The sequence below is a fragment of the Cololabis saira genome, chromosome 7, assembly GCF_033807715.1.
Source record: "Cololabis saira isolate AMF1-May2022 chromosome 7, fColSai1.1, whole genome shotgun sequence".
NCBI lineage: Eukaryota > Metazoa > Chordata > Actinopteri > Beloniformes > Belonidae > Cololabis > Cololabis saira.
The window spans coordinates 27251794-27278771 of NC_084593.1; the positions used below are offsets into that span (position 1 = coordinate 27251794).

The following is a 26978-nucleotide window of genomic DNA, read 5'->3' on the forward strand; positions in this document are numbered from 1 at the left end:
TTGGATGCCATTTTGTTGAATTATTTATTCAGAAAAAAGCATATTAACATTATTTATAACTGTCCATTTAACAATCATGTCAAAATATATTAAGAAAAAATGTGATTTAACATTAGTTTGATAAGGATGTGATGTACAACTCACAGATGTTCTAAATAAAGGAAAAAGCTGCATTTTTTTAAATAACATAATGGTAATCAGTGAAGAAGGCTGAAGAGAGGAAAGAACCATCTCTCTGCTGTAGCTTTGGAGGCAATCAATACAGACACAATATTTGGTCTGCAAGTTGATTTAAAAAAAAAAAACCATGTCAGAAACAGAGCAGATATATGCAGACACAATTGAGGCCCTGTAATAATGTTTATTCTTTTTTCTTTTTACTTGTAGGGCACAACAAATACCAGAAACATTCCCCATTTTTCTTGGTTCTCAGTTTCAGTGAGTAGAAACTGATAAGTGGACAGCTTCATTCAAAATGGACATGTGCGTGTATAAACCGAACACGGGTAAACATGCTTCAGTGTCCACGGACACAAAATAAAGTTTGGGGGGGGGGGGCTGGCCATCTACAGTTACTCGTGCTGCGAGGAGCCCCGGGGCCCCTGAAGCCTTTGTACAGCAGGCTCTAGAGGGTTAAAAAGGCAGCCAAGTCACTTTGTTGATACTTAGGCTAAATTCGTTCGACATGCAGCATGTTTTTGTTTGATTGTTAAAAGTATCAACTGTTTTTTTTCCTCCTCCATTATCTGAGTTTAACGTATCGTATGTTGAAGCAGCACACAACACAGCCCAGGATCGGAAGCAGAAAACACGGAGACGCACGGGCCCGTTTCAGCAGAGAAGAGCTTTCTCGCCTAAAACGCACCGCATGCTGTGATAATCCATGAACTTCTGCTTCTACCTGCAGGTCTGCGAACATTTTAAGCTCACCGAGGACACCCCAGGCGTCGGTCAACCCTCCTGAATCAGTGAGGCATCTGGTGCACTTGAGTTAAGGGGAGGATCACAAGTTCATCCTTACACATCACACATATTTCACGTTGCCATCGTCGTCATTATCACCATCAATGACATCATTTAACAAGAAGTTACAAAAAACAGCATCTGATGTGAAATCAAAAAAACACCAAGTTATATAAATGCCCAATTTCTCATCAGTGCTGCTGGTAGACAAAGGTTTTTGTTACACAAAACAGTGGGCAGGGGATAAGAATAGGCTTAGCTCGAGTGCACAAATATAGACGAGAGGAGAGGAGAGGAGGTGGAGAAAGGAAAAAGAGCCTGTAGAGATAAAGAAAAGACAAGACAAAAAAAAAAGTCTCTGGTCTGGGGAGGGCTGATCCCCCTCAGAAGCCGAGTTGTAGCGATCGACAAACCGTCAAACACAATCCACAGGTGAACAACTCAGAAATCCACAGTTATGTAATCCATAATCCTCTGCGTGATTAGACGGTTCCCTTTCTAGCCCTGTCTATGTCCTTTAAGTTCTGGTTGGCTGAGGAGGAGGTGGAGGAGTAGATGTGTGCATGTATTCTGTTGTGTGTGTTAGGCAACTTCGTGGGTGGTTGAGAGTGTGTGTGCATGATAATAATGTACATTCTAGCATAGTTGTGTGTTTGTGTGTAAACTCAGTTGAATCCGCCGCTGACATCTGTTCATTAATGCATCTCAGAGTTGAGTTTGTCCTGGAAGATGTACAGGTTGTTGGTGGCGGCGATGGCAATGATGTTCTCATTCGGGTGCCAGGCTGTGTGGAGGATCTTCTTGGTGAAGTCCAGGCTGTCCACGCTGATGTCATCCTTCCGGCGCTTGCCTCCGGCGGCACAGACCCTCCGCGGCTTCAGGACAGCCCTGGGTTTGCTGCTCTCCCTCGATGCCTCCAGGGTCACGTCCCGTTTGGTGTTGCGGTCGAACATGCGGAAGAAGTTGTTGTAGGCTCCGGTCATGATCACGCTGGACAGAACAGGAGGGGGGACTTGGTCACAACAGTTTAAAAAGATTTATCATCATTTCTTCCAAATTTTTTTAAAAGTGGTTCAGGATAAGTTGATAAAGTTAAACTCTGGATAAATTACAGTCATAGATTTAAACATTTTTGTTTTCCTTTTCAGTACAAGTCAGAGAAAGGTACAGAGAACTATTGAGCCGTTATTTAAAGTAATCCAGAGAGATCATCTGGTCCTAAATGTCGCCAAGACAAAGGGGACACTGGTTGACATCAGAAGATCAAGGTTCATGACCAACGCCATCATCATAAAGGATTACGAGGTTGTTGAGCACTTTAGCATTTAGATGTTCACCTATAAAAGAAACTGGGATGGAGGCCCAACACAGACACTGCACACAGGAAGGGGATGAGCTGACTCCATTTTCTCAGGACGTGCCAATCCTTCAATGTGTGTAGTAAGATACGGAAGATCTTTGTCTGTGATCTCGGGTGTCATCTCCTGTGCTGGGCTTTACTGGGGAAGCAGCATCAGTCCCAGAGGTGTGAGCGGGGACGATAGACCCATTCATAAGGTTGGGAAAAACAGAATCTGGAGATGTTTGAGTCAGTGTGTCACTGAAACTATCTCCTTCATCTCACCCGAGCAACCATTGAGCTGCACAAACTGTGCATATTGTCATATCAATATGTAAATAAGCAGCATCATCTCATACTGTGTATACTGTCTATAATTCACTATGTTAGCTGTGACTATCATTTACTGATGATTTTCTATTATTTTTACTTTTATTTTTATTGTAAATCTTTTTTGAAAATATATTGTACATATTATGTTATTAATTTCTTCTATATTTCCTTATCATTTCCTCCACTGCATCTGTCTAGTAGATAAGGTTTTCTTTCTAGACCTGCTCCACAGTGTACTTTTCTGCACCCGTCGCGCTTCCTGTTTTGCCAGTTCTTGTTGATGAAACACAAGCCCACAGATGGTGATATCCCCATAGTAATTTATGGAAGGACGGTTTTACAAACAATCCATAATGAAGGCTTGATTGGTTCAGTGCTCCACAAATGGCTTCCCTTTGGTAAAGTTCTCCCGGCTCTACAAAGGGATCCTGAATGCAGCAATCAGGGTACTTGTCTGACTTCATCTTGGCTGGAATGCGGGTTGCACGCTCCAGAGATCAGAGTTGCGTATATATTTATGAGGGGGAAAAAATGTATTGAATCATTTTGAATCAAGAAAGGAATCCCGCTGCAAACCCCTTTAATGCACCGTATATAAAAATGTTTTACCTTTCTCATAAAGGATCAGGAGGTTTAAGCTGTTGAGCACTTTAGCATTTAGTTACATCATTTAGTTTTGGGTTCAGAAATACAAAAAAGAGACAAACACATCACATTAGGTACCTGTCAGAGCCGTTCCAGGCACACTCAAACTTGTCAAAGATGCAGTCGTTCTCATACAGGGAACACAACTTGCTGCGGAGGTAATCATGAACCTGAAAGAATACAGACACACACTTAAAATGAATCTACTACACAGTTGCACTCCCAGATGTTGACTTTCAGTTTACTATAGCATGACTAAAAATGGAAGCTATAACACAAACCTCCGCGATAGTAACACTATTAAGAAAGACAAGCCCACAGCAACACCAGGGCAAGCAGCACATTTTAGTCTGAGTATTCTTCCATTACATTTAATCCATTAACATCCAGCCCTGTATTATCATCTCCTCCAAGAGTGTGATAACAGAGCTACACATGCAAACACATGCACACTCACTGAATAACTTTTTTCCCTAGCCCTTCCATCCAACCCGTCTGTGTCAGCACTGTGTCGGCTAAGTGATGCAAGAGCTTGAAATCTACACCTTTCCACTGCCATTGTGCTCTGCATCGAACCCCCACCTCGCCCTTTCTGCATAAAGTCAGCAGTCAACGGCCTCCTTTCAATCAATAAATGGTCAAGCTGAGGTCGACTCACGGTTGTATATCAAGCCCCAGGACATTTTTGTTTTTCCCTTATGTGTCTTTCTGGACAGAGTGAAAAAAGACACTGTCAGCTGGAATAGAAAAATACTGTCCTTCTTTTCAGTCATCCCGATCCCTGATTTACAGTGCTTCATCCCCTCAGAACTGACACAGAATTCCATGTTCCAGGAGGAATAAGAGTGTAAATTTATAAGGAGAGCAGCTTAGCCCTGAAATCCTTTTTCACCCTTTTATTGCAATTCAATCCATCTACCTGCTTCCAGCTGTAAGACTGGTATATGAGCCAAGTGGATTTACCTGCTTCTCTGCATTAACCTGTCTTAAAATGGGATTTGATGCTGTCAGAAAGGACATTTGCCATGTGCACATTTTAAGAAGATACAAACAATCAGAGCATTGACTAAGACTGCATTAAATAAAGGTTGCTATGGATCCAGTAGCTTGGTTTCCATTAGCTGCTGGCCAGGCCGGAATTACATTAACATTGATAATGAATCATTCTTTCAGTCATAATTCATAAAGTTATATCTTGGTGATATCTTTATGAATTACTCACTTCAAACCTTTCAGTATGATTTTCAGGTTCAGCCAACATTTTCCATTCTGGTCAACAAAAAGTTGCAAGTTTTGCATTTTCCTCTCAGAGCGGTGGGGACTTCTGAAAGCCTCACATAATCCCTTTATAAACGACGTTGCTTTTGTAAAGAATTGTAATTAATGGTTGCACTGATCGACATGTGTGCAAAAGGGATTGTCCTTCATTGTGCCAGGGTGACTTTCTACCATAAGATCTGTTCATCTGTATCGTTCCAGTCCAAGCTAGTTTGCTGACAACAGTTATTTCTTGTCTTTTATGTCTTAGGATGTTTACAATTTTTTGTGTCAGACGTCATAGCTCTGATAAATGCACAGTTAGACAGTTCTTGGTCCTCTGGTCTTAATCTTTCCATCTTTCCTGAGAGTCTGGTTTAATATCCATGAAAATAGAGGGTCACAATAAAGACTGAAGGTTCTAACTCAACATACTGTAAAGGTTTATCTACTATCGACTTTAGAAGGCTGAGAAAAAAAAGATATCAGTTAACAATGAAATTCTCTCTAATATAAAAACAATAAATAGTCAAGTTTTACAAAGATTTTTAAAGGTATTGACTGGCCGAAATATTGTAATAATACCGTAGTACATACTGCATGATGTTCTAACTACTTTATTCAAGTGTTTTTTTTCATACCAATGTAAATGAAGGCACAACAACAGACCCTTACTGTATTTCTTTGGCTTAAATAGTTATTGTTGCCAGCAAGTTTAAGTATTACCTCCAATCTGTTGCACAATAAACGGTGACTTACTTCTAGTCCTTACTGCTTCTTATACTAATGTAGATAAGCTGAAACTCTTTTATTTTCCCTTTTTCCTCGTCATGCAGCTGCCTCTGCCACCATCATCTATTCCCTATTCTTCTCTCCTCCTTTCTCCACTCCCAGCCTCTCAACCCCACACCCCTCTTCTCCCTCTATCCCCCTCTTCCTCCATCTCTGTGCTGCATTGCAGATCTAGGTGCCAGTCGCTGTGTAAGGTATCCCTCCGTCCCGCTTTACTTTATGAGTGGAGGCTCAGCAGCCTATAAATAGGTCTGGTGCGTCTTCTCCCACTCCTGGCTGCCTCACATGTTACACATTCATAAACATACATGTTCACCTACCACGCCTGTGGCAATGATACTAAACAGTGTGAGACAAGGTTTGTAAACAACCCATAAATGAATGAACACACTCAAAAGTGACACAGAGACACAAATGGGACAAAGAAGAGGCCATTCTCTCAGCTTAGTGCTTCATGTTGTAGGTGCACATTTGCAGCTGTATGTCAAACCTTGTCCCTAAACCGCTTTATATACTTTACTATTTACAATATTTGACACCGTTTACAATAATGCTCATTATTTTAGTCCAAAATTTTAAACTTGAGCATAGAGAGGGTCTGTACTGATTCAACTTAAATGAGAGGTATTTTCTCTTGCTGGTAATGAATTCAATAATCATTGAAAGATTTTGAAAGAATGTAGCTATTAGTGAGTACTGTGACTCTGTAAGGCAACGTTCTGCCCATGATTTCTCTCTACAACTCTACATATTCTCCTTCATAAGGGGGACTTTTATCAACGCAGCAGGATGGACACCACAAGTGTATTTCCAGTCAGAATGACACAGACGCAGCAGGCTCTGTGCAGCTCTGCCCAGCCTGCTGCCTTGTTTCAACTCCAGAAAATACTCTGTTGAGCTTGCATAGGAACTGTTTCCCTTTTATTTATCAATACAGCCAGTTTTTCAAAAGGCATTTCATTCAGTCATTGCGGGATGAAACCGTAACAGCGTCCACTGTAAACATAGAACTGCCCTTTGTACAATTCCTTACTTCTGGAAATACCCAAATCATTTCCAGTTCTTTTGCAATTTGGGGAGCAGTACGTGGTGAAGCTATAATAATAACATATCTGTATTACACCAAACACAGCATACAGACTAGACTTGTAGAAAACCCAATATTAACACCATATTAACAACAAACTGGCTCTATTTAAAGGTATAGTCCTTGATGTTGGAGAGCTAGCAAGATTTGAAAGTGGCACCTCCTCTAATTTTGGCTTTAGAGGGGGAACATAGGAGAACGGACCAGAAGAATATAGCGTGGATTAAAAATAAAAGTTAAGCACTGAACTACATGTGTCTCCCGTCTGGGCCATTGCAGACTGCCTGAGCATGGCATGTTACAAAACAAACATATCCGCCCGCCTCTTTCTTCCCCCTTTAACGTGCGCAGCGCATGGATGTATGGCGCAGCGTCAGCGCGTTGTGTCGCATTAAATGTAGTCCGGGCGTAATACGAGGATTTGAGCTGGTGAAATTAAACGAAAAAAAAAAAGAAATTAAACGATTCCTCGAGGCAGAGAAAATTCCTCATTTTTTTGTAATCGAATTACTCGAATTATTCAAGGAATCGTTTCAGCCCTAGAAAAAACCAAAGGCTGAAAACTGGCCGTAACTCGCTGACAAGCTTGTTGTTAGTTAGCACTTAGCGCAGTTGTTTGCTCATGCGCAGCGACCTATGACCTCAGACAAAATTCAAATGTCATCTGATTGGCTGCCCTGTATATCAATCAAAAGACGGGATGGATGATAGGTTGACGTCAATTTTTTTAATGTCACGCGATCTACCAATAATACCTTTGCGATCGACTGGTAGATCGCGATCGACGTATTGAGCACCCCTGCTCTAGAGCCACGGCTACGCCGTAGCCTACACCGTAGCCTACGCCGTAGCTCTAGAGCCTGCAGCGCACCGCCACCCGCTCTCTGCTCTCTGCTCTCCACTCTTGCCGGGATGGAGACGCCGGTGGGCAGGATGCACGTTTGGGTGGGCACAGCCCACCCCTGCCCCCCCCTAAAACCGGCCCCGCTTACAGGTGAATGAGACATTTGTTGAAAATGTGCTGTCCAAAATGTCCTGGAAAACTCGACTCCTGCAAATGCGCGTTCCCCTAAGTTTGTGGGGGCGTAGCTTTGGACGGAGCGCTGACGGGAGGGGGAGGAGGGGGCAGGGCTTAGAGGAGGTGCCACTTTCAGATCTTGCTAGCTCTCCAACATCAAGGACCCTGCCTTTAACTGTTAGTGTTTTTTTTACATACAGCATCATAACGGTGCCTGGTGTTTGTCAGGTACGGCCTGAGCTCACCTGGTACGTCTCCAGGGGTTTGCTCTCCATGTTGAGGTCCCACACTTTAGCGGTCAGGTAGTCTCTGGTGAGCAGGTAGCGACCACTGTGACTGAACTTCACGTCTGACACGGAGGAGATAATCTCAGAGAAGAAGGAGCGAGCGCTGGGGTCTTCCGGCTCTTCAAACACTAGAGAAGGGAAGATTGATGAAGCGAGAAGTAGGCAAGTGCCGTTAAGGCAAATGCTGAGCAAACACGGTGCAATCACATGAGGATGGTCTTTATTTCAACAACAGCGATAAAGGGATGTCTCCAGTATGTCTCTGTGATGACTGTAAAAGATACACAAGGAGAGAATCCAGAGAACTCCTTTATCTTTATGCACAGAGATTCATTAAAATGCACATAAAAACAGATATTGAAAAACTCAAGTGAAAGCTTTAGCTGCTTGTTAAGCGCAACTAACGCTAGAAAATTGCACTACTGACTCATGGATAGAGCTGTAAATCGAATGGGGGGGAAGAAATAAATGAGAAGAAGGGTGAAAAGAAAAAAGCAAGAATACAATGGGTCTTAGATTAGAGACTAAATGTACCATGAACTGATTTCTTGGTGCTTAGGTGACAGAGATTTATTGAATAACCAACCCCGCTCTATATTAATGATGAAAAAAAAGAACCCGGGGCAGGAAGAAGAATGCAACAAAGAGTAAAGATGCAAAAGAGATAGAGAACGTAATGCTCCTACACTGAGAGGAACTCTTATATTTTAGATTTGAGATGACTCAGCCAGCAACATTAGCTTAATGAGGTTTAAGTTCAATAAGTTTATATGGAATACACAGCACAAATACTGCTCCCAAATACAAGACTACACACACAGAAAGGCGAGTTAATTCCAGTGATCGAGTGTGATGGAGCATAAACAGGTCAAATTAAAAACACGTGAGGTTGAAAGTGAGGACTAACATGCGCTCAGGTTTAGCAGGTATAATGTTCCACATTCTTGTTATCCTCACACTATGAAACAAGGTACAAATAGGCAAGAAGGAACAGTGGATCTAATCATTTATATCTGAATCAGACTATTCATGATTTTTCAGGTGGAAAAGCTTAATGTCGGAGCACCTGATATTTCAATTTAATAAAAATGGTAAATAAAGGGTCTGGACATTACAAAAAATGATTACAACTGGTGCTGAAAGGACATGAATGAATGTTTCAAATCCCTCCGAGAGCTGTCACCAAAGGTCAGAGTTCACCAACGTAACATTTTGTTCAGAAGATAGGAAAAAATATTATAACATGTTTAGAAATGCTTCAAAAAACAGAAAGCATCAAAATAAATGATGCTTTCCACATTTTTATCCACTAAAGACTGTGGGTTTATACAGTGTCCTGTGTCTCAGCGGGTTTACTCACGTTTGGAGTGCTTGTCACATAACGCCGCTTCTCTCATGTCACAGAGGCGCAGGGTGCCTTTGCTGCTGCTGTAGACAAACAGGTTACAGTGGTGGGGGTGAAACTCGGCCGATGTGATCACCTCCGTCAGATCCTCCATGTTGGCTGGTTTGATATCCACAATGTCTGATAGAAAGGGGCATTGCTCAGGAAAAGTAGCAGAAAATCAGTTTCACAAGACTAGAAGTTTATTTCTATACTATTTTTATCATATGTATTAATTTATTGAAACTCTCTGAAAAGATAAGAAATATCATCAGTTTTAACATCTATATGTTTAGATGTAAAAGCCCACACAAGCCTATAAACCACACAGAAAGACTAAACATAGTGTATGCAAATATAAACATAGGCAACACAGTGTAAATAATTTATAGCATGATAAAGCAAACCAATAAAAATATATCTGAGGGGCTTTGGCGTGAGAAAAGTCATTCCATATTCAGATAAACTGTAATAATATAAATTCGGTCTAGGTTAGGAATGTGACTGTTGTGTGTTAAGCTGGATTACATACAACCCAGAAAGGAGCTAAAATATTTATGTTACTTCTGAATTATTCATTAAGGTAAATTTTCACTCCTTAAGGAAAATAGTCCCCTCCCCCAACACTTTGTATCTTTGTGCATTTCCTTATACAGCGAAGTAGGATTTGCAGGGCGGGCGGTGGGGGGTGTTACTGAGCATGTGTGAGCATCTACACTATGTGTGAATGTATGCATTAATTATCCGTGTCCTTGTGCTGCACTCCTGCTCTTTTTTTTTTTTTACTCCTGAGCCGGTGTGTGTATGCAGGGGTTTGTATTCATCGCTTCTGATCACGGCGCGTGCACTGCAAACCACAGAGGATACTGAAACTCCGGTCAGTGATGTCCAGATGCCACAGATTGATCCTCAGGTCATCAGCTGACATGTAGGTCTCATAGTCGGAGTTGACAGAGATGGAGTTGACATGGTAGGTGTGGGCGTTGGCATACACACGCCGAGGGCTCACCTCCACCATCAGGTCCATGGGCATCAACACTGGCACCTGGAAAAGACACACACAGCAGGGTAACATCCCTTCTGTCTGCTTAGAAGAAGAACAATTACCAAGAAACAGCGAGTATATTTAAGTGATATCATTTTATTGTATCATAAATTAATATTTAATGCCGTGCTTCCTTTCTCATCAATAATACATAACCTATAGAACAATAACAGTTTTTCTTGATAACAAGTTCAAGAGCCAATTCTATATTTGACTTTAAGCTTTTTAGGTGGGGTACATATTTTTATACATTCTTTGTTGGCATGTATTTTACATTTCGGTGCACAATATGCATGTTTTACTTTAGCAAAGTAGCAGCCCAAACACCACACACACATTCTCAGACCTCTACAAGGACAGATGCACTGTAAAAGCAAATGCACATAGGGGCATGCTGTGAGTGACTGACCACTAACATTTAACTGCCAATAGAAACGCTGATGCTTTGACTTATTTAGCTCCGATGCAGATATTGTACAGCTTCTCTCTCCAGCTGAATGTAGAGGATTTCACCACCCCCACACATATACTGTTCTGTGCCTTGTGCTAGTGACCCATTTTTGTAAATGCAAACACAGCTGTTTTCAGTGGCCCAGTTTTAATGCCTAATGTTAATTATAAGATGAGATAAGATAAGATAAGATAAGATAAGATAAGATAAGATAAGATAAGATAAGATAAGATAAGATAAGATAAGATAAGATAAGATAAGATAAGATAAGATAAGATAAGAGAAGATAAGACAAGATAAGACAAGACAAGACCGTAAAAAGACAGACAGATACCTGCAAGGAGGTGACAGTGGAGATGTCCTTGATGTGGCCCTCTTCATCCTTCAGGTTGTATCCCTCTGGCCGTTTGTCACGTTCGCTCACCTTCCACAACTTAATGGTCTTATCTGGGAATCATACAGGGGAATTTGAGATAAACTATGTATGCGCTAGACTATTATGCGCGTGTGAGGAAAACAAAGAAGGAAAAACACTCACACATGCACTCCATCAGCTACAACTGAACCTCCTCCTTTAATTTGCCAGTGCAGCAACTTCCACAGGATTAGGTTGTGATGTGGATTTATGCAGTTGTATTTTAGAATAAAATAGTTTCGGAAGAAAATAGATAAACTACGGTTTATTTCTCCAAATCATTGTTTTTTTTTCTCTCATTCCTGAAGAATGGACAATGGACAAAACACTCAGGTCTGAAATGTGAATTTTTCTTTCAGAAATCTCATAAATATCAGCTGCTGCAGCATTTTTCATACTGAATTTTTCATGCTCTCTTTTATAAATAATATAATACTTAAAGAAATCAATAATAAGGCTCTTAGGGGTAAATCTATCCACCTTATTCCTGGAGCCTCTACTGTAGAAACTGCTGTGGGAGTAACTTCCGGTTAGCCGCCGGAAGTTCCGTAACGCCATTGACTAACCATGGCAGCTGAGCATGAACAGCGGTTTATTTTAAAGCAATTTGCTTTCAATCTAGCAGAGAAGTTACGGTTTTGTTTTCTGACATTTAATGTTTAACATGTTTATCAACCGTAGCATTTACTAAAATGTCCTTGCGGAGCTCGGGTACGTCGTTTTGTGGAGGAAAACCTGCATCATACTTTGTGGCTCGGATCCGACAGACTGCCGGAGGAGAGACGGGAATCCTCAGAGGATTGACAGGAATATCATGAGAATATCAGGTATGATTTCAGGTTAATGTCATGAGAATATCAGTTATGATTTCAGGTGTATGGAGGACACAGCATTGTAGTATTTGTCCGGTAATGACAACCTTTAGTATTATTTATTATTATTTTCTGTGCAGTTAAAATACAAAGTGTGTTTATGGCACGGACTGCAGGGCAGCATTAGAATAAAAATACAATAGTTTCACTACAGACATGTTGATAAGAAAAAAGTTTTTTGTTAATTAAATTTTAAATCTTAGCTGTGATCAGTACTCGAGTTGTAAAAAAGAAATCAGGGGGGATGGTGGATTTTATCATATGGGGATAGATAATTTTTGCTGATTACAAATAATATAATATATTACAAATAATAGCAGTGACCAAAAAACCTGCAGAAATACTGCAGGAATGACATAGCAGCAGTTAAATGCAGCATTCTGTAAGCTTTAAATATCCACTGGGCTTACATCAAATACATCAAAACACAACAATAAAAACAGTTTTCTGAACTTATCAATATGACTCTGTCCTTCACAGGATAAGTAAATGGATCACTGCAAAAACTCAAAATCTTAACAATATTTGTCTTATTTCTAGTTAAAATGTCTCATTTTAGTAAAAAAATCTCATTACACTTAAAACAAGACTCATCCCTGGAAAAAACAACAATTTTTACCTGTTTCAAGTAGATTTTCACTTAAAATAAGTAGAAAAATCTGCCAGTGCAACAAGATTTTTTTTCTTGTAATAAGAAGATAAATCTTGTCCCACTGGCAGATTTTCTTACTTATTTCAAGTGAAAATTTACCTGAAACAGGTGAAAATTGTCACATTTTTGTGGTGATGACTCTAACCAGAATGTTAAATGTTAATGTTGAAATAGCAGTAAAACCACATTCATTGATGAAATGACACAAGGGATGGAAAGGGGGGGTGGCAGTTTTACAGGGGGGATGATTTGGACCGTTTTTATTTCAGGGGGGGATGCCATCCCCCTCATCCCCCCTCAACTCCAGTACTGGCTGTGATGATGTACCGGTTTTTTCCTAAACTTCTGGAGGGCTTAGGTGATGTGGTTGCAGGTTGGGGGTTGTGGGTCTTCCCCCAGGTACATTTGATGAGGGGGCTGGGGGTGTTAGTGGTTAATAATTGTGTACTGTATTGCTCCCTCAGATGAGCCTGACCAGATGGATCAGAACGAGGAGCTGTGATCAACACCAAAGCTTCCTGTGATGCCCAAACACAGTGGTCAGACCCAGGGATGGAGGACCACACCTATTCTATTATTTACGTGCTGGAGATGAGGCGATGGGTGACCGTGGTTTCAGTTAGAGACTTGCTGGAGGAGTGTAGGGGGAAGCTAATCATTCCAGCATTCACACGCAAAGGATGCCAGCTGACCAGTGAGGAGGTCACTCACACACGCCGCATTGCTCATGCCCGCATTCATGTTGAATAAGGAACCTGGAGATGTACAAGATTCTTTCTCAAACAGGACCAAATTAACTTTGTGCCCAAAATTGACAAAATGCTCAAGATCTGTGCTGGTTTAGTGAATTAAAGAGCTGAGTTTATTTCAAGTGAAAAGTGAGAAGACATTTAATATTGCACTTAAACATACTTACATATTTCATTCATTTAACATTTTCTGAAAACAATTGAGGTTCAGTTAAACTTACAGTATCTTTAACACATAACTCTCAACAGGTTAAGTGCTGTATGTAGTTTGTAGAGCTGCACTTACATATTTCATTCATTTAACATTTTCTGAAAACAACTGAGGTCCAGCTGCAATTGTTATTTTTTTTGAGGAAATAAAAGTTAAAATAGTCCTCTGACAGTAAACTGAATCTCTCTCACTTAAGACACAAATGTAATGTGCTTTTGTTAAACAATATTTTTGTGTTAAAATGTTTTGATTCATGTCTCTATATTGTATGTCCTAATATGTCAGGAGGGGATCTTTCAGGTTCTGTTTTTAATAAAACTGAAAACAAAAATGAAGTCTGTTGTATTGTTTTCCCCCTAGCTTTATACAGAGAGGCAGAGCTGAATCTTCTTTGTACCAAATTCATCTACAAATGTTGGAAGTATGTGAAAGTTCTGGAGGTGTTTCATGTGTGTATCTGAAGTCTTTGTCAAATTAAATTTGTAACTCCAGGTGCTCAGTTGGTGTCCAGATAAGCAGCTTGCAGCTCTGCAGCCCCAGGCACATCACTGCCAGCTGGACCTGAAAGAATAAATATAAAAGATGGCTTACAGTTTGTCTTAATGAAGGTTCACAAGTAGCCTACCTGTCACATTAGTTCATAGATTATAAGCAGTACTCGAGTTGTAAAAAAAAAAATCAGGGGGGATGGTGGATTTTATCATATGGGGACAGATAATTTGTGCTGATTACAAATAATATAATATATTACAAATAATAGCAGTGACCAAAACACCAGAAATACTGCAGGAATGACATAGCAGCAGTTAAATGCAGCCTTCTGTAAGCTTTAAATATCCACTGGGCTTACATCAAATACATCAAAACACAACAATAAAAAACAGTTTTCTGAACTTATCAATATGACTCTGTCCTTCACAGGATCAGTAAAATGGATCACTGCAAAAACTCACAATCTTAACAAGAATATTTGTCTTATTTCTAGTTAAAATGTCTCATTTTAGTAAAAAAAAATCTCATTACACTTAAAACAAGACTCATCACTGGAAAAAACAACAATTTTCACCTGTTTCAAGTAGATTTTCACTTGAAATAAGTAAAAAAAATCTGCCAGTGGAACAAGATGTTATTGCTTGTAATGAGAAGATAAATCTTGTCCCACTGGCAGATTTTTCTACTTATTTCAGGTGAAAATTGTCAAATGTTATTTTTCTGGTGATGACTCTAAATGTTGAAATAGCAGTAAAACCACATTCATTAATGAAATGACATAAGGGATGGAAAGGGGGGATGATTTGGACCGTTTTTATTTCTCATCTCGAGTACTGATAAGTAACAATATTTACCCACCTGGAGGAGTATCCACTTTGCCCATTGGGAAGAATGAGATACTTCTCATCTTCTAAGCATTTCTTCACTTCTTCAGGTCGTCCTCCCATCCCTCAACAGCAGGAGGCAGCGGTAAGATGATATTGTCCCGTTTGAGCTGTGACAGGTGGTGTTTCCACATGTTTTATATCCCCAACGCTCAGAGAAAGAGGGTTAACGCGTTCACTCAGCATGTAAACAAACGCGGTTCTGGCAGCACCGGAAGGCGCTCCCACAATTCGCGCAAAGCCTCATGGGGCGTAGGAATAAGGTGGATAGATCTTCCAATAAAGCCATGAAATCACAATGTTTATTACATTTTGACATGCAACCCTTAGATATGTGAAGCAACACAAGCAGCAACTCCACCATAAAATGAAGGGGCAACGTGTCTTTGACTGTATAAATACAAGTCTTGATAATAATAAACACTTTGCTCTTTACTCAAGATGTTGAGAAAGAAAACCTCACATTTAATCAGTAATAACACCACAGCTGGTCAAACAGCAATTTCCATGGATAATAAATACTTTTTCAATCACAAATTTAAAAAATCCAATTTTAATTCTGCCTAAATATTTTTTTTCAATTAAATTGTGTGTGACACCCTCATAATGCGTTGGCTGACCCTATTCATCATAACGTACAATTTCAGAGCTGCGACCTGACAAACAGCGATGTAGCCTCATCCATTTTAGTCATGGCACCTCTAGAGGGCTCTCTGTTTTAGCCATGTGGGGAACGTTGGAAAGCCAGATGTGTCACACTTACTGACCTTTTCAAAATGGTCAGTCACGTTTCAATAACAGGCTCCCCTAAGATGTGTGTGTGTGTGTGTGTGTGTGTGTGTGTGTGTGTGTGTGTGTGTGTGTGTGTGTGTGTGTGTGTGTGTGTGTGTGTGTGTGTGTGTGTGTGTGTGTGTTTGTGTTTGTGTGCGTTTCTAACCATTGGTGGAGAGGAGGAAGTGTGCAGCGTTCTGCTGAGGCAGCCATCGGATCTTATTGATCTTCTCCTCAATCTCCAAACTCTTAAGGTAGTCGAATTCAGGCTCATGGCTCTGGAAGGTGCTGTACACGTTGTACTCTCCCTGGGAAAATGGCTCAGTTTTGCTCTGTAAAACCATACAGCGATAATACACGAAACAGTGTAATGTAAAACTCTGGACTTGATTCTGCCGGCTTTAATTATGAGTAGAAGCAGACGGGTTTGGCAAAGCTACAACGATAAAATCTCTGACACAGCAGAAGCATTGGCTGTTTATCAACCGATCTATTGTGTCGCTGCAGAGAAAGTAGCTTAGTCATCATTACTCTCCCAATTATAATATCAAACATGAGCGTTTGGTGTGCATGTGTGTGCGCCTACCTCAGGTTCTCTCTGAAAGATGACCACACGGCCCCCTTTGTCCCCTGTAGCCAGGAGCTCACCTGTGTGGTTGAACTCAACAGTGGAGATGATATCAGCTGGAAAGAACAAGGTGTGGAAGAGGAAGAAAGAGGACATATGCAGAATGGGTGAATTGAGAATCTAAATAAATAACAGGATCAATGTATCAAAGATTGCAATTTAATGTCAGAGCAAAACAATATGTGAGCACTACTGTCAATTGTATGCAATTGAGGTTTAAGTGCCCATAAAATGTTAGCCAAGAAAACAAGGAGAAAACTGAAGTCAAACAACACACACAGCTGTTTAGCAGTAGCCACAGGTGTTATTTGTGACCTTCTGTGACACACAATGACGCACATTATTGCAGTCTCACATGAGCTCATTATGTGCAGAAATAGACATCCACTCTACACTGTCTGCGATGTGTGAAGATTCATATGGGGCAGAACGTCCAAACCACTGATAAAATGTCTTCAAACGCTAGAACACTGCTGTCACTGGTCCCTCCTCCATGACACAGAACAATCAAATCTGAGACAAAAACCTCACAGTTTTGACGGTTCGTGAAGGGCATGAAAGTGTGACATCTGAGGCATGAATGTGGTTTATGGGTTGCATTTAATCTGCCCCCTCTCCTTCTGTCTTCCCATCTCTTCCTCTTTTGTGCAGCACATTGAAGAGATGGTAATTTATGTGGAGACAAATCTAGCCCAGAAGCAAAAAGGTACGAGTGGTTCAATCTTTTCAAAGGGATTTCAGACAGAGCTTAAAATAATTAACCTTGCAATAAACCATCACAGATCTTCAAATCCATAATTGTGAATGGATTAATTTTAGAATTAACATGTATTTGGTTAATTGTACGTCTTCGGTTTGCTTTTGCCCTCAAATATGAATGTTTCTCTGTTGCTCTAAACCTAATTATTTCAACCAAAAGGGGAAACAAGCTCAGTTTATTTACTGATGGGAATTAATTCAATTTTTTGCTCTGTTCTGAAGATTTAAATCTGTGACTGGCCTCCTTGTAATGCAAATAAAATAAATAAATAAATAACATGTTAAGAACAAAAATGGATACTGATCACCATGGCAATAACCAAATAATCTTCATAATTATCACAGTCAGTGAGTACTAAAGCTTTCTTTGCTCAGTTCTTCCTGCATGTTGATGCTCTCAGTCTCACACGATGCCCACCAGTGTCTCATGACACAGGCAGAAGTGTTTGCATGTTTGTTCAGGACTTCAGCTGCTGGTGTGTGGGTTAAGTACCAGGTGTGAAATTTGCATCTGTCTCTCAGGCTGATCAAAGCAGTTCACAACTAATGGCACTGCCTTTGTGAAGCACGTCAAGAAGTTGACAGATGAACAACAAACAGAAGTCCCAGAAAATGACAGCACCTGATCAATAGATTCATTTCAGGAAGTTACCGCCCATAAAACCACACTCACTAGTTTTTTTCCCTCTGCTCTTTGTACAGAACGGTGAAAGAGCCTTAGAGCTGCTGGTCGGCTATTTTCTCTCTGTTGACAGTGAAACAAGTCAGGCAGCAGTTTCTCTGGTTTTCTGTTTAAGTTAGGTGACTGCTAACTGGGGGTACAAGCTTCATCTTCCAAGTCTTCCTAGTAGTAAACGTGGATCTACAGCTTTAAAGAATCTGTCTTTAAATGTCTAAATGTTTTAGGCGGCTATCTAGAAGCTTATGTTTGCAATTTCACTAAGAACAAAATACAGCAGGTTTAATAGAGCAGTTCCATCATTTTTATTTTATTCTATTTTATTTATTTTCTTTTTTAACAGCTCAAATTGGCTACATCTTCAAAAACGTCATGGGTTAGGATAAGAAAATCTTCTGAGCCTTTTTAATAGGTTTGAAGTCCTCAGAATGCTTTGACCTTAATAAATAAAGGGATGAAGAGAGTATTATTAGGAGCCAGAGCTGCAGTGTTGCTTGTGTTGTGGTGGCCTTGAAAGAGGGGGATTGTATGACAAGTGGAGGCAGGGACTGCTCTTGAACCTCTACACTAACAGACCTGCACCCACCCTGTTCCTCAGACACTGACTATTGCTGGTTAATGCTCTATTCTATATTTATACTTTGTATTAATAAATCGCCACTGGATCTTTCAAGTTCTTTAGTATGATTTCATATTTCTGTTTTAGGTCTCCCTCTCTCCCACATATTCTTTTGTCATCATTCATCTCATGTCCTTACATGTCGCTCTTTTTCCCCGTTTTACTCCCATTCTCCTACACTGTCTTCTCTCATCCCTCCCCCATGGCACTCTGGCTGCATGCAAGCGTAGATACAGTGGCGGTGATGCTTGTGGTGGAAGAATGGGAGGGATGGAAAAGGAATGGAGTAAAAGAGCTGCTGAGGTGGACGTGGTGGTGGGGTCCTCCTGTGAGTGAGGGTTGCCATGGTAACGAGGCGAGCCAACCAGTGGCTGCTGTACTCACAACGCTTTCACCGTATAAGGAAGTCTGAGGAAGGAGGAAGTGGGATTCATCAATCTGATCCTCGCAGGAAGAAGCAGTGTGATGAAATAATTATGCTCCTGCAGTTTTGCCCACTAACCAATGTTGCTTAAATAACTCCAGGTAGTGGATGATCAATAAATCTACGCAAGGTATTCACGTGTGCTATGCATGCAGTCAGATTCGTAAAACATGCGTATGAACACCAGGTAGCTTTGAGTGCTCACATGCACGTATTGATGCAAAGTGATGCAAAGTGCATGAGTGTGCTGGAGGCTCTGTGCGGGAGCGAGTGTCAACTGCTTGCTCAGCTAAGCAAAACCACAGGAGCAGCACACAGTGTAACTGAATAAAATATAGAGCGTAGGCTCCCCAATCCCATCCCCGGCCCGTTCCCAACCTCTCTGTCTGTCTGAGTGTTTCTCTGTTTGCCTCTGATATGGACACACCCAAAACTCACACACAACTCTCATTTGTTCTCTTTATTAGGAAACTACTCCAGAAAATGGAGAACACAACGTCCACTACTAAAACCAGTGCTGCTGGTCCTCCGCAAGGCGCTGTGTTTAATGTGTGTGTAATATGGATGGGTGTGTTTGCTTCCTGGATTGTCACGCTGTAATTGTGTGCTACAGTACAAGCAGCAGTGTCCATCTCCTCCAAACAGTCCTTCATCCTCAGCAGGCTCGTCTGACTCACAGTCACACTGCAGAAGCTGAGGGGACTCACTTTGACCACAAGTGCATGGGCCCACACATTCAGTGCACAACAATACTCAGCAACAGACAACATGAATGAACTCAGTGACACACAAATACACTAAACACTCAAATGCGCAATGGAGTGAGCGAAGATTGTCAACAATCAAAGACATTAGAAAAGAAAATAGATCATGTTTGTTAATTAAGTAACCTCTTTCAGCAAATCTGCTGAATTATTGCAAATATCTGCAAAGATAAAATTGGCGGATTTTGTTTATATTCCACCTATAGTCTATTGACAAATTGAATTTGAAGAACAAAGTTTTCAACAAAGGGGGAAAAAGAAACATAAAGTGTAAAAATAATTTCGGGGTTTTTGTCTGAACAGGATTTTCATCAGCTTTTTTTGTTTGTTTGCAGTTTTCTGGCATTGAACAATGTTTTTGGGCTTGGATAGCTATTAACTGAAAAACCCAACACATTGGCCATTGCTCCTAGATGATAAGTCATCAGCAGATGGGTTGACAAACCAGCAACTCATAAACTGTAAGTTAATACATTGTAAATATCCTACTTACGTCCTCATAAACCTTTGATAGAAGCAATTTTGAAAATATGAAAGCTTAACATTTTTTGGATGCTTTATGTAACTATAGAAATAAAATCCTGACACTTTATATATAATGGTGTTTAGACAGTTAAAATAATTTTAAAAATGTGTTGTTTTTATTTTCAAGTTCAAATGTTTTAAACACTGAAATGAACTGAGGAAATAACAATCTGATTAAGACTCAATGAAAATGGAGGAGGAGAGGAGAGCAGAGGTTTGTGAGGTAGATGAAGGTGGTGGTGAAGGCACCGATAGGGGAAATCCTTTTATCTGAGGTTTCTATAGGGACAGAGGGGAGCAGACATTCCAATTATAGAAATCTCAGCTCTGGGTAAACACAGGCCATTAAAGCTGAGCCAAAAACACACACTCCTTAAAGGCGAGGACAAGCCGCCACTCAGCAGGCCATGTACACGTATGTGTGTTGGCAAGTGTGTGCGCATGCTGCAGCCCAAGCAACACTTATTTCCTGTGTACGTGTGCGCAAGTGTGTGTAGTCAATTACACTGCAGAGAAATAAACTGGATGACAGGAGGGAAGGAGAGAAGGGGGAGCAAGAGAGATGAGGGGAAAGACTGCCAGAGGGAGGCGGTAAATTGATCCCTGTCCTGCAGTTCTAGAGTTATCTAGGAAGAAAGTGGTGCATGTGTTTGTGTTAGAGGTGCACATGTGTGCAGGGGAGTGATTTAAGCCTGGCACAGCAGGGAATCTGCCATTTCTCCAAACACGCATCAGCACATTGGAAAAGGGCTGGTGTGAGCCTAATGGTTATGGACACAAACAATTAGAATCAAAAACCAGCTTCAGCACGTAGCAAATACACCTGTAATCCTGCTTTTGCTGCAGAATACATTCTGATTGCACTAACTCTTAAATCTGCAAAATGTGACATGTTTTTGATAAAGATTTGTTTGCTTTTAGGCTAGATTTATTCAGACTTTAACATAATAACAAAGAACATGAAGAGCTTTACTGGATTTTACAAAACCCAACCCAGCAAAATTAAAAAGTAAGATATGTTGGCACTTCATGAATAACAGAATTATCCTCCACTCTCTATCCTCTTCTCCTCCCAGCCTTTAATTCTCAAACTGACACAAATGGTGGATTAACAGATCAGTGAAACAAGTCAGTTTTTGTATGCTACCTTACATTTTATGGGGAGTCTTATACCTGAAAAGCCAAGGAAGCAAACTATTCACTGGGAGACTGAATCAGTAAACATAACAAAAGTTATTGGGAGAACTAAGAATAGAAAACTGATTGTTCATCCAGATAAGTGCAGGCATTTACATGTTCACAGACATCTGAGTATCTTTTCTCTTTCATATAAAAAACAAGATGTAAGATAGCTCTGCTTTGAAGGAGAAATGATATCTAGCGAGACTATTTACAGAAATTAATCACAAACGCACACACATGCACACACATAAAGCAGTCTGAGACAAAAATAAAGAGGTGGCTACAAAAATAGACACACCAAGGCAGGCAGACAGGCATACAGAGACAAAGGGATGTTTGAGATATTTATAACACTCAGGCCCACATGAAATCTCACCTGACTCAAACTACTCACACACACACACACACACACACACACACACACACACACACACACACACACACACACACACACACACACACACACACACACACACACACACACACACACACACACACACACACACACCTAACAACAGTCTCACATGCAACCCCCCTCACACACAGGTTTTTACACATTCAGCTCTCATATCTCACGCTGGGGTCAAGTGGCGCAAATGTGTGACACAGATATGACCTTTGGGATAGAAGAGGATACAGCACACACCTTCAGTGTAAGAGGCAAACGGTTCAGGCTCCAGAGAAAGGGTAGTGATGTCAGAGCACAGGACCTGGATGGGGCTCAACATCCTGGGGGAGGACTCCAGGGTGGAGAGGGGTGGACGGGATGGGCCGAGCTCTTCAGGCTATAGCCAGGAGCAGCCCTGCAAGAGGAGCAACGATGGACGGGAGGGAAGAGAGGGTAGGAGGGCAACAAGGAGAGGAGGACCGGGCAGGGATAAGGGCAGGGACTGAGTTACTACATCACCACATTCGGTCATGAGTACTCGCCAAAGAAAATCTGCGAGTAGTGTATTCATGATCACATTGTCTGTATGAAACATGAAATAGTCAAACGTAGGGTTTGATAGGAAGGTAAGCAAGACATGAGAGATGAACAAAGATGGAGACCTACTGGGAGGGTCTTACTAGGTTTACACTGGTCTCTTTAAGGAGACTGTACAGGTAAAGATAATTGCAGTAATAATGCTTACTACATACTGAAGGACAAGAAACCGAGATGAGTGCATTTACGTTTTACTTGGATTTTTTTTATTGCTTAGTTGAATATATTTCAGTTATCTTTTAATTAGATAAATAATTTACAGGGAACTCAGCAATAAACAGATCTGGAGATACTTTGATTAAAATTACGTAACAAAAATCAAAGCATGAGACACTATGCTAACTTGTGTCAATGTTTCTGTTTAGAGCTGCATGCGCTATTCAAGATTCAAGATGCTTTATTTATCCTGAGGGAAATTACTGTGCAACAGTTGCAGTACAAGGTGGGAAAGTAATACAGGAAGAGGTCAAGATAAAATAGTAGTAGTAAGTTAAAATAAGATAAAATGGAGGTAAATAATAGAATAAAGACTAACTTAGCAAAGGTCCAACATTTGACTGTAATGTAACTGTACTGTGAAGTTTACAATGCAATATTTAATAATTAGTGTCCAAACTGTAATTTTTGGCTCATATATAATCAGCAGTTAAGCTGAATATTTGACATCTGAAGAATGCCTTATGAATAAAAGACAAAGTAAGCAGATTCGGAGTGTAAACTTATCTTTGGCATTACTATCAAATTTGATATTTCACTCTTAAATCTGTATGTCTTTTCCTTCAAAAGCCAATACAGACGATACAGACCAGATGCTCTGAGACATCAATTTTTTTTGTCATTTCATTTTTTATTAGATTATTTCGTTATTTGTAATCTTGTAATTTTCCTTCTTCATTTTCTATTGTACTGTGAGGTAAGTAACACATATCCTGGTCAAAATGTTCTTAAACTCTTTTAAATCTGTCACTGCAAGTTAATCTTTTTTTTTATTCATTTACTTTAAAGAACTAATGATATACTTAGCACTTTTTACATGTGGCACCAAATAATACGAAGGTGATATGTTTGCACATTTGCACGTTTTATTATATGCAACAGAATTCACACACAGGCTCAAAAATCCAAAATGTAGAGTTTGTTAATATGTCCCTGTCCATCCATGAATCCATCAGGAAAGACGTTGTTGCCCAGGTCGATATTTTTGCTAAATATGTGAGAGGGGGCAGTAGTGTAAGAGATGAAGGGAAGACAGGAGGGGAGAGATAGTAGAGCAGAGGGAGGTTAAGCTTCCGCCCCCTGGAGGAGTTAAAGGTCAAGGGAATCCCCACGGGAAGATATAACGACACCCTGTTACGTATACGCACGCACACCAAACACCTGCAGACACTCGTCCATGCATATACACAGACATGAGCAAACAAAAGGTTACACGCACACCACATGCTCACATACATGATATGAATGACACAAAGGCAAGAAAAAAATGACCAAAAAAGAAGGAAAACCCAAAAATACCTTCAAATTTTTCTGTCTGACTTTATTATCCTCAGTCATTCTCACACACGTCCAGAAACAGTTTGTGTTTGAGCAGCCTTTAGAGAGCCGTTGGTTAATTGTTTGGCAGATGCGCCGCTTCAGCACTGGGTAGTACTGTTAGTTACACTACAGGACCAATGGGGAAGGAGAGGAGGGGCAGTGGGGGATGGAAATGTAGAGGAGGATAGATGATGAGGGGAACATGGGTGAAAGTTGAAGTGAAGCAGAGTGGATATAAAGGAAAAGGCAGGTAATCCAATGTTTTAATTGTGACAAAAACATAACATTTGATGATTGCCAGAGGAATTCCTATTAAAGTGATTTTTTGAGAATGATTTATAGATCTCATTCTCTGCTCTCGCTGTTTTTCACGGCATTTTGAGACCAATAGTGATCAGTGATGTGTCCACTTTGGTCTGAGCTCATCAGCAATTCACCATGAATAATGTCTCTCTCTGCCCGAAATGTGCAGAATAATTAATACCCCCATTATTGGTGGGTGGAGACAATCTGTCAATCATACTGGCCAAGCATGAAAAGCAGCATGTTTATCACCACTTTCTGTTTCTATGGCAATAAAATATGGGTGGCGGATAGTGAGACTCACTTTCTACCTCTCAGTCATCCTGAAATGAACAAGTATTACTCATGGAAACACAGAACGTGCAAAGAAATTGAAAAGCACATCCACACATTACAAAAGCATTCACAGGGTCGGCAGACAAAACTACAGATCTCTCCTGAGTACATCATGTGCTTCTGTCAGAGAAGAATTATGTGACAGCCGAGGCACAAGAAAGCTTAATTTGATTTCTTCAGAGATATGAGAATCATAAATGAGCTTGTAACACATTCATGACCCCCTAATCTGGTGATAATCTGGTGTGAGAAGCGTGGTGAGCAACGATCTTTAAGAAACAGACAGAGAAGGGAGGAAAGCAGACAGGGACGCCAGTGCAAAGGTAAGACTGATAGTGTTATTTAAGTCGGTTATTGACCATTACAGTCCATCTGTTGCAAGAACCAAACCAGATTTAACCAGTTTATACACTTTGTTTGATGCTGCGGGGTTTTTTTTTTCAGTATTGCCCCGATCTGACCTGATATATATTCAGTTTGACAGATGCGCCTGTTATAGAGTGGAATGGGTGCAACAGAGAGAATGTGTGCATGACTCAGTCTGGATGTGAGAGATGGCATGCAGCTCAATACATAAGCAAGAATGTGCCAGAGGTTTCCAGCTTGTTTTTTCTGGAAAATACTACGTACTTCTACGTACTTTGAGTTAAAAAAAAATCTTCCTCTAGTTGTGTGGGATACAGAAACAATCTAAGATGAACATAGACACAATTGGACAGACGCCAGATCAATTCTTCCCTGCAGTGCAATAAAAAGCTGTGACACAACAGATAAGTGGCTATGAAAGCACAAGCAAAACATAAAGGAAAAACGCAAGACAGATTCTTTTGGGAGAGGAGGAATGCCTGAGAGGGTTTTTCCTCTATAGTTCCTGTTGCTCTCTTTGCAGTTCTGTCTGAACACATCAACACAAAGCTTACAGAAGATTAAGAAGCCATCCTAAAGCTTGTTACGTCCTGCTGTGGAGTGTACACACACTCTGACACAAATAAACTCTTCCAAAGTCCCACACATAGATGCACTCTTACACAACTCTATTCAACACATGCAGCTTGGTCTGTTTCCTTCTTCTTACCGTCAGTCACATAGTTGTGGTCAGGGAGGAAGCCGTGGTGGTTGAGCGTTGGGGTGGCGTCAGTGTCTTCGCCCATCAGCAGGGCTGGGGGGGGCGCCCTTTTTGGTGGGGCAACGTGGTGGTGGCGGATTGGTGGTGGAGGGGGTGGCGGGGATGCTGGCCAGCACAGCGTCCATGCTGCTGCCCGCCAACGCCTCCTCAGCACAGGGGCGCACAGCCGAGCATCCTATCCTTAAATGAGGATGAGGAAGAGGCAGGGAGGGATTGGCCCAGTCCCAAGGGATGGATGTGTTTGGGAGTGCACGCTACTGCTTCTGAGAGCCCGATGCAAACCTACAAGGAGATGATAATTTGAAACCATGAGCTTGTTTAAGAAGCACAGATCACTCGTGAGGCGAGGAAAATAAAGCGCAGCACCTGTCCACCCTGCAGTGGTTGGGTCAGGTGTGGCAAGACCAGTTACTTTCACACAAATGCACACACAGCAGGAGACACAGACTACACTTATAGAAATGGGTAATGTTAATGGATTCTCCAACAGAAGAGGAAGATATGACGAAGAGGAGAGTAGGGGGATGGGAGGGAGGGAGGGAGGGATGAGCAGAGCCTTTGGTAGGAGTATCTGCAGTGCTGCTGAATCTGCAGTGAACTCACATGCATGGACACACACACACTGAGGGATAAACACATACACTCACCTACACACTCATAGGCTTGCAAGTCAGATGCTCCTCAGAGGATCCTCCATAAATGATGTCTCTCCTTCGCAGCAGATAATTGTCGCTCCGGTTCCACGGCTGTTCCAAAACGTGTAAGAAAATCCTGTTGGCCCTGTGCTCTGCTGCAGTCTGTGCTTTGGCGTATGCATGGGAGGCAGAGTGAGAGGTAGGGAGAGGGGGAGGGAGAGTCAGAGAGGATCCGTCCTGCTACACTGGTACGTTTGGATGATGCATCGCCAGAGGCCCCGCCCTGTGTCTTTCACAGCCAATCATCACAGGTTCTTCATCCGGCTGACCACTGACTGCAGGTGATTAACAGTGATAAAGCAGCAGAGAGGTTGGAGAAGTGGGTGGCACCGCGAATGTGGAGGGGTATTTATGAGGTTGTGATTAATTAAAGGGAGGGCAGAGGGATGAGGAGAAGAGGCGAGAGTTTCATTGGACTTGGTGCTGATGCCACATCACTGAGACAACCAAAGGATTCACCTGAAGAATTAGGACAGAAAAAATCAGCATTTTAGTGGTATGATCCAAAAACCTTGTGGCTGTTCAGCAAATTTATTTCCTCCCTTTACTTCCTTACACATCACTGGAAACAGCTAGCCAGGAGCTAGACTCTGTCTGTCCAAAGTCTTAAACTAGCATGTGATGTCTGATTTGTTTCTAATCCTCACAAATGCAAATTAATACAAAAACAAGTCGTGCATTTATAGTGGCTTACCAGTGGTTCACCAGTTGAAATGTTGGGACTCCAGGAAGTCTTAATAATTCAGGTCAACACCTTCCCCCACAAAACT

At 41.1% G+C, this 26978-nt stretch overlaps 1 protein-coding gene across 6 annotated transcripts; it reads right to left on the reverse strand.

The window, feature by feature from the left end:
- Positions 1 to 46: 46 nt before the first annotated feature.
- Positions 47 to 26978, reverse strand: LOC133447015 (serine/threonine-protein phosphatase 2A 55 kDa regulatory subunit B gamma isoform). 6 transcript variants are annotated; one of them, XM_061725390.1, is made up of 12 exons: positions 26903 to 26978; positions 26165 to 26667; positions 25463 to 25795; positions 21874 to 22030; positions 16234 to 16331; positions 15814 to 15979; positions 10936 to 11048; positions 9973 to 10150; positions 9082 to 9246; positions 7680 to 7849; positions 3359 to 3450; positions 47 to 1953 (listed from the first exon to the last, which is right to left on the reverse strand). In XM_061725390.1, exons 4-12 carry the CDS (start codon positions 21953 to 21955, stop codon positions 1659 to 1661), a joined length of 1359 nt encoding a protein of 452 aa, XP_061581374.1. In that variant the 5' UTR covers positions 21956 to 22030; positions 25463 to 25795; positions 26165 to 26667; positions 26903 to 26978; the 3' UTR covers positions 47 to 1658. The 6 variants fall into 6 exon arrangements, with proteins under 6 accessions (XP_061581374.1, XP_061581377.1, XP_061581373.1 ...); XM_061725393.1 differs by having other exon boundaries at positions 15814 to 15955; positions 26161 to 26667; XM_061725389.1 differs by having other exon boundaries at positions 26161 to 26667.

Coding starts and splice junctions, on each gene's coding strand:
- LOC133447015 (XM_061725390.1), bottom strand. CDS start 21,955: ATGTTGAGCCCCATCCAGGTCCTGTGCTCTGACATCACTACCCTTTCT. Junction 15,980..16,233: donor TCTTTCAGAGAGAACCTGAG/GTAGGCGCACAC, acceptor ATGGTTTTACAG/AGCAAAACTGAGCCATTTTC. Junction 10,151..10,935: donor CCACTGTCACCTCCTTGCAG/GTATCTGTCTGT, acceptor TGTCTTTTCCAG/GTGCCAGTGTTGATGCCCAT.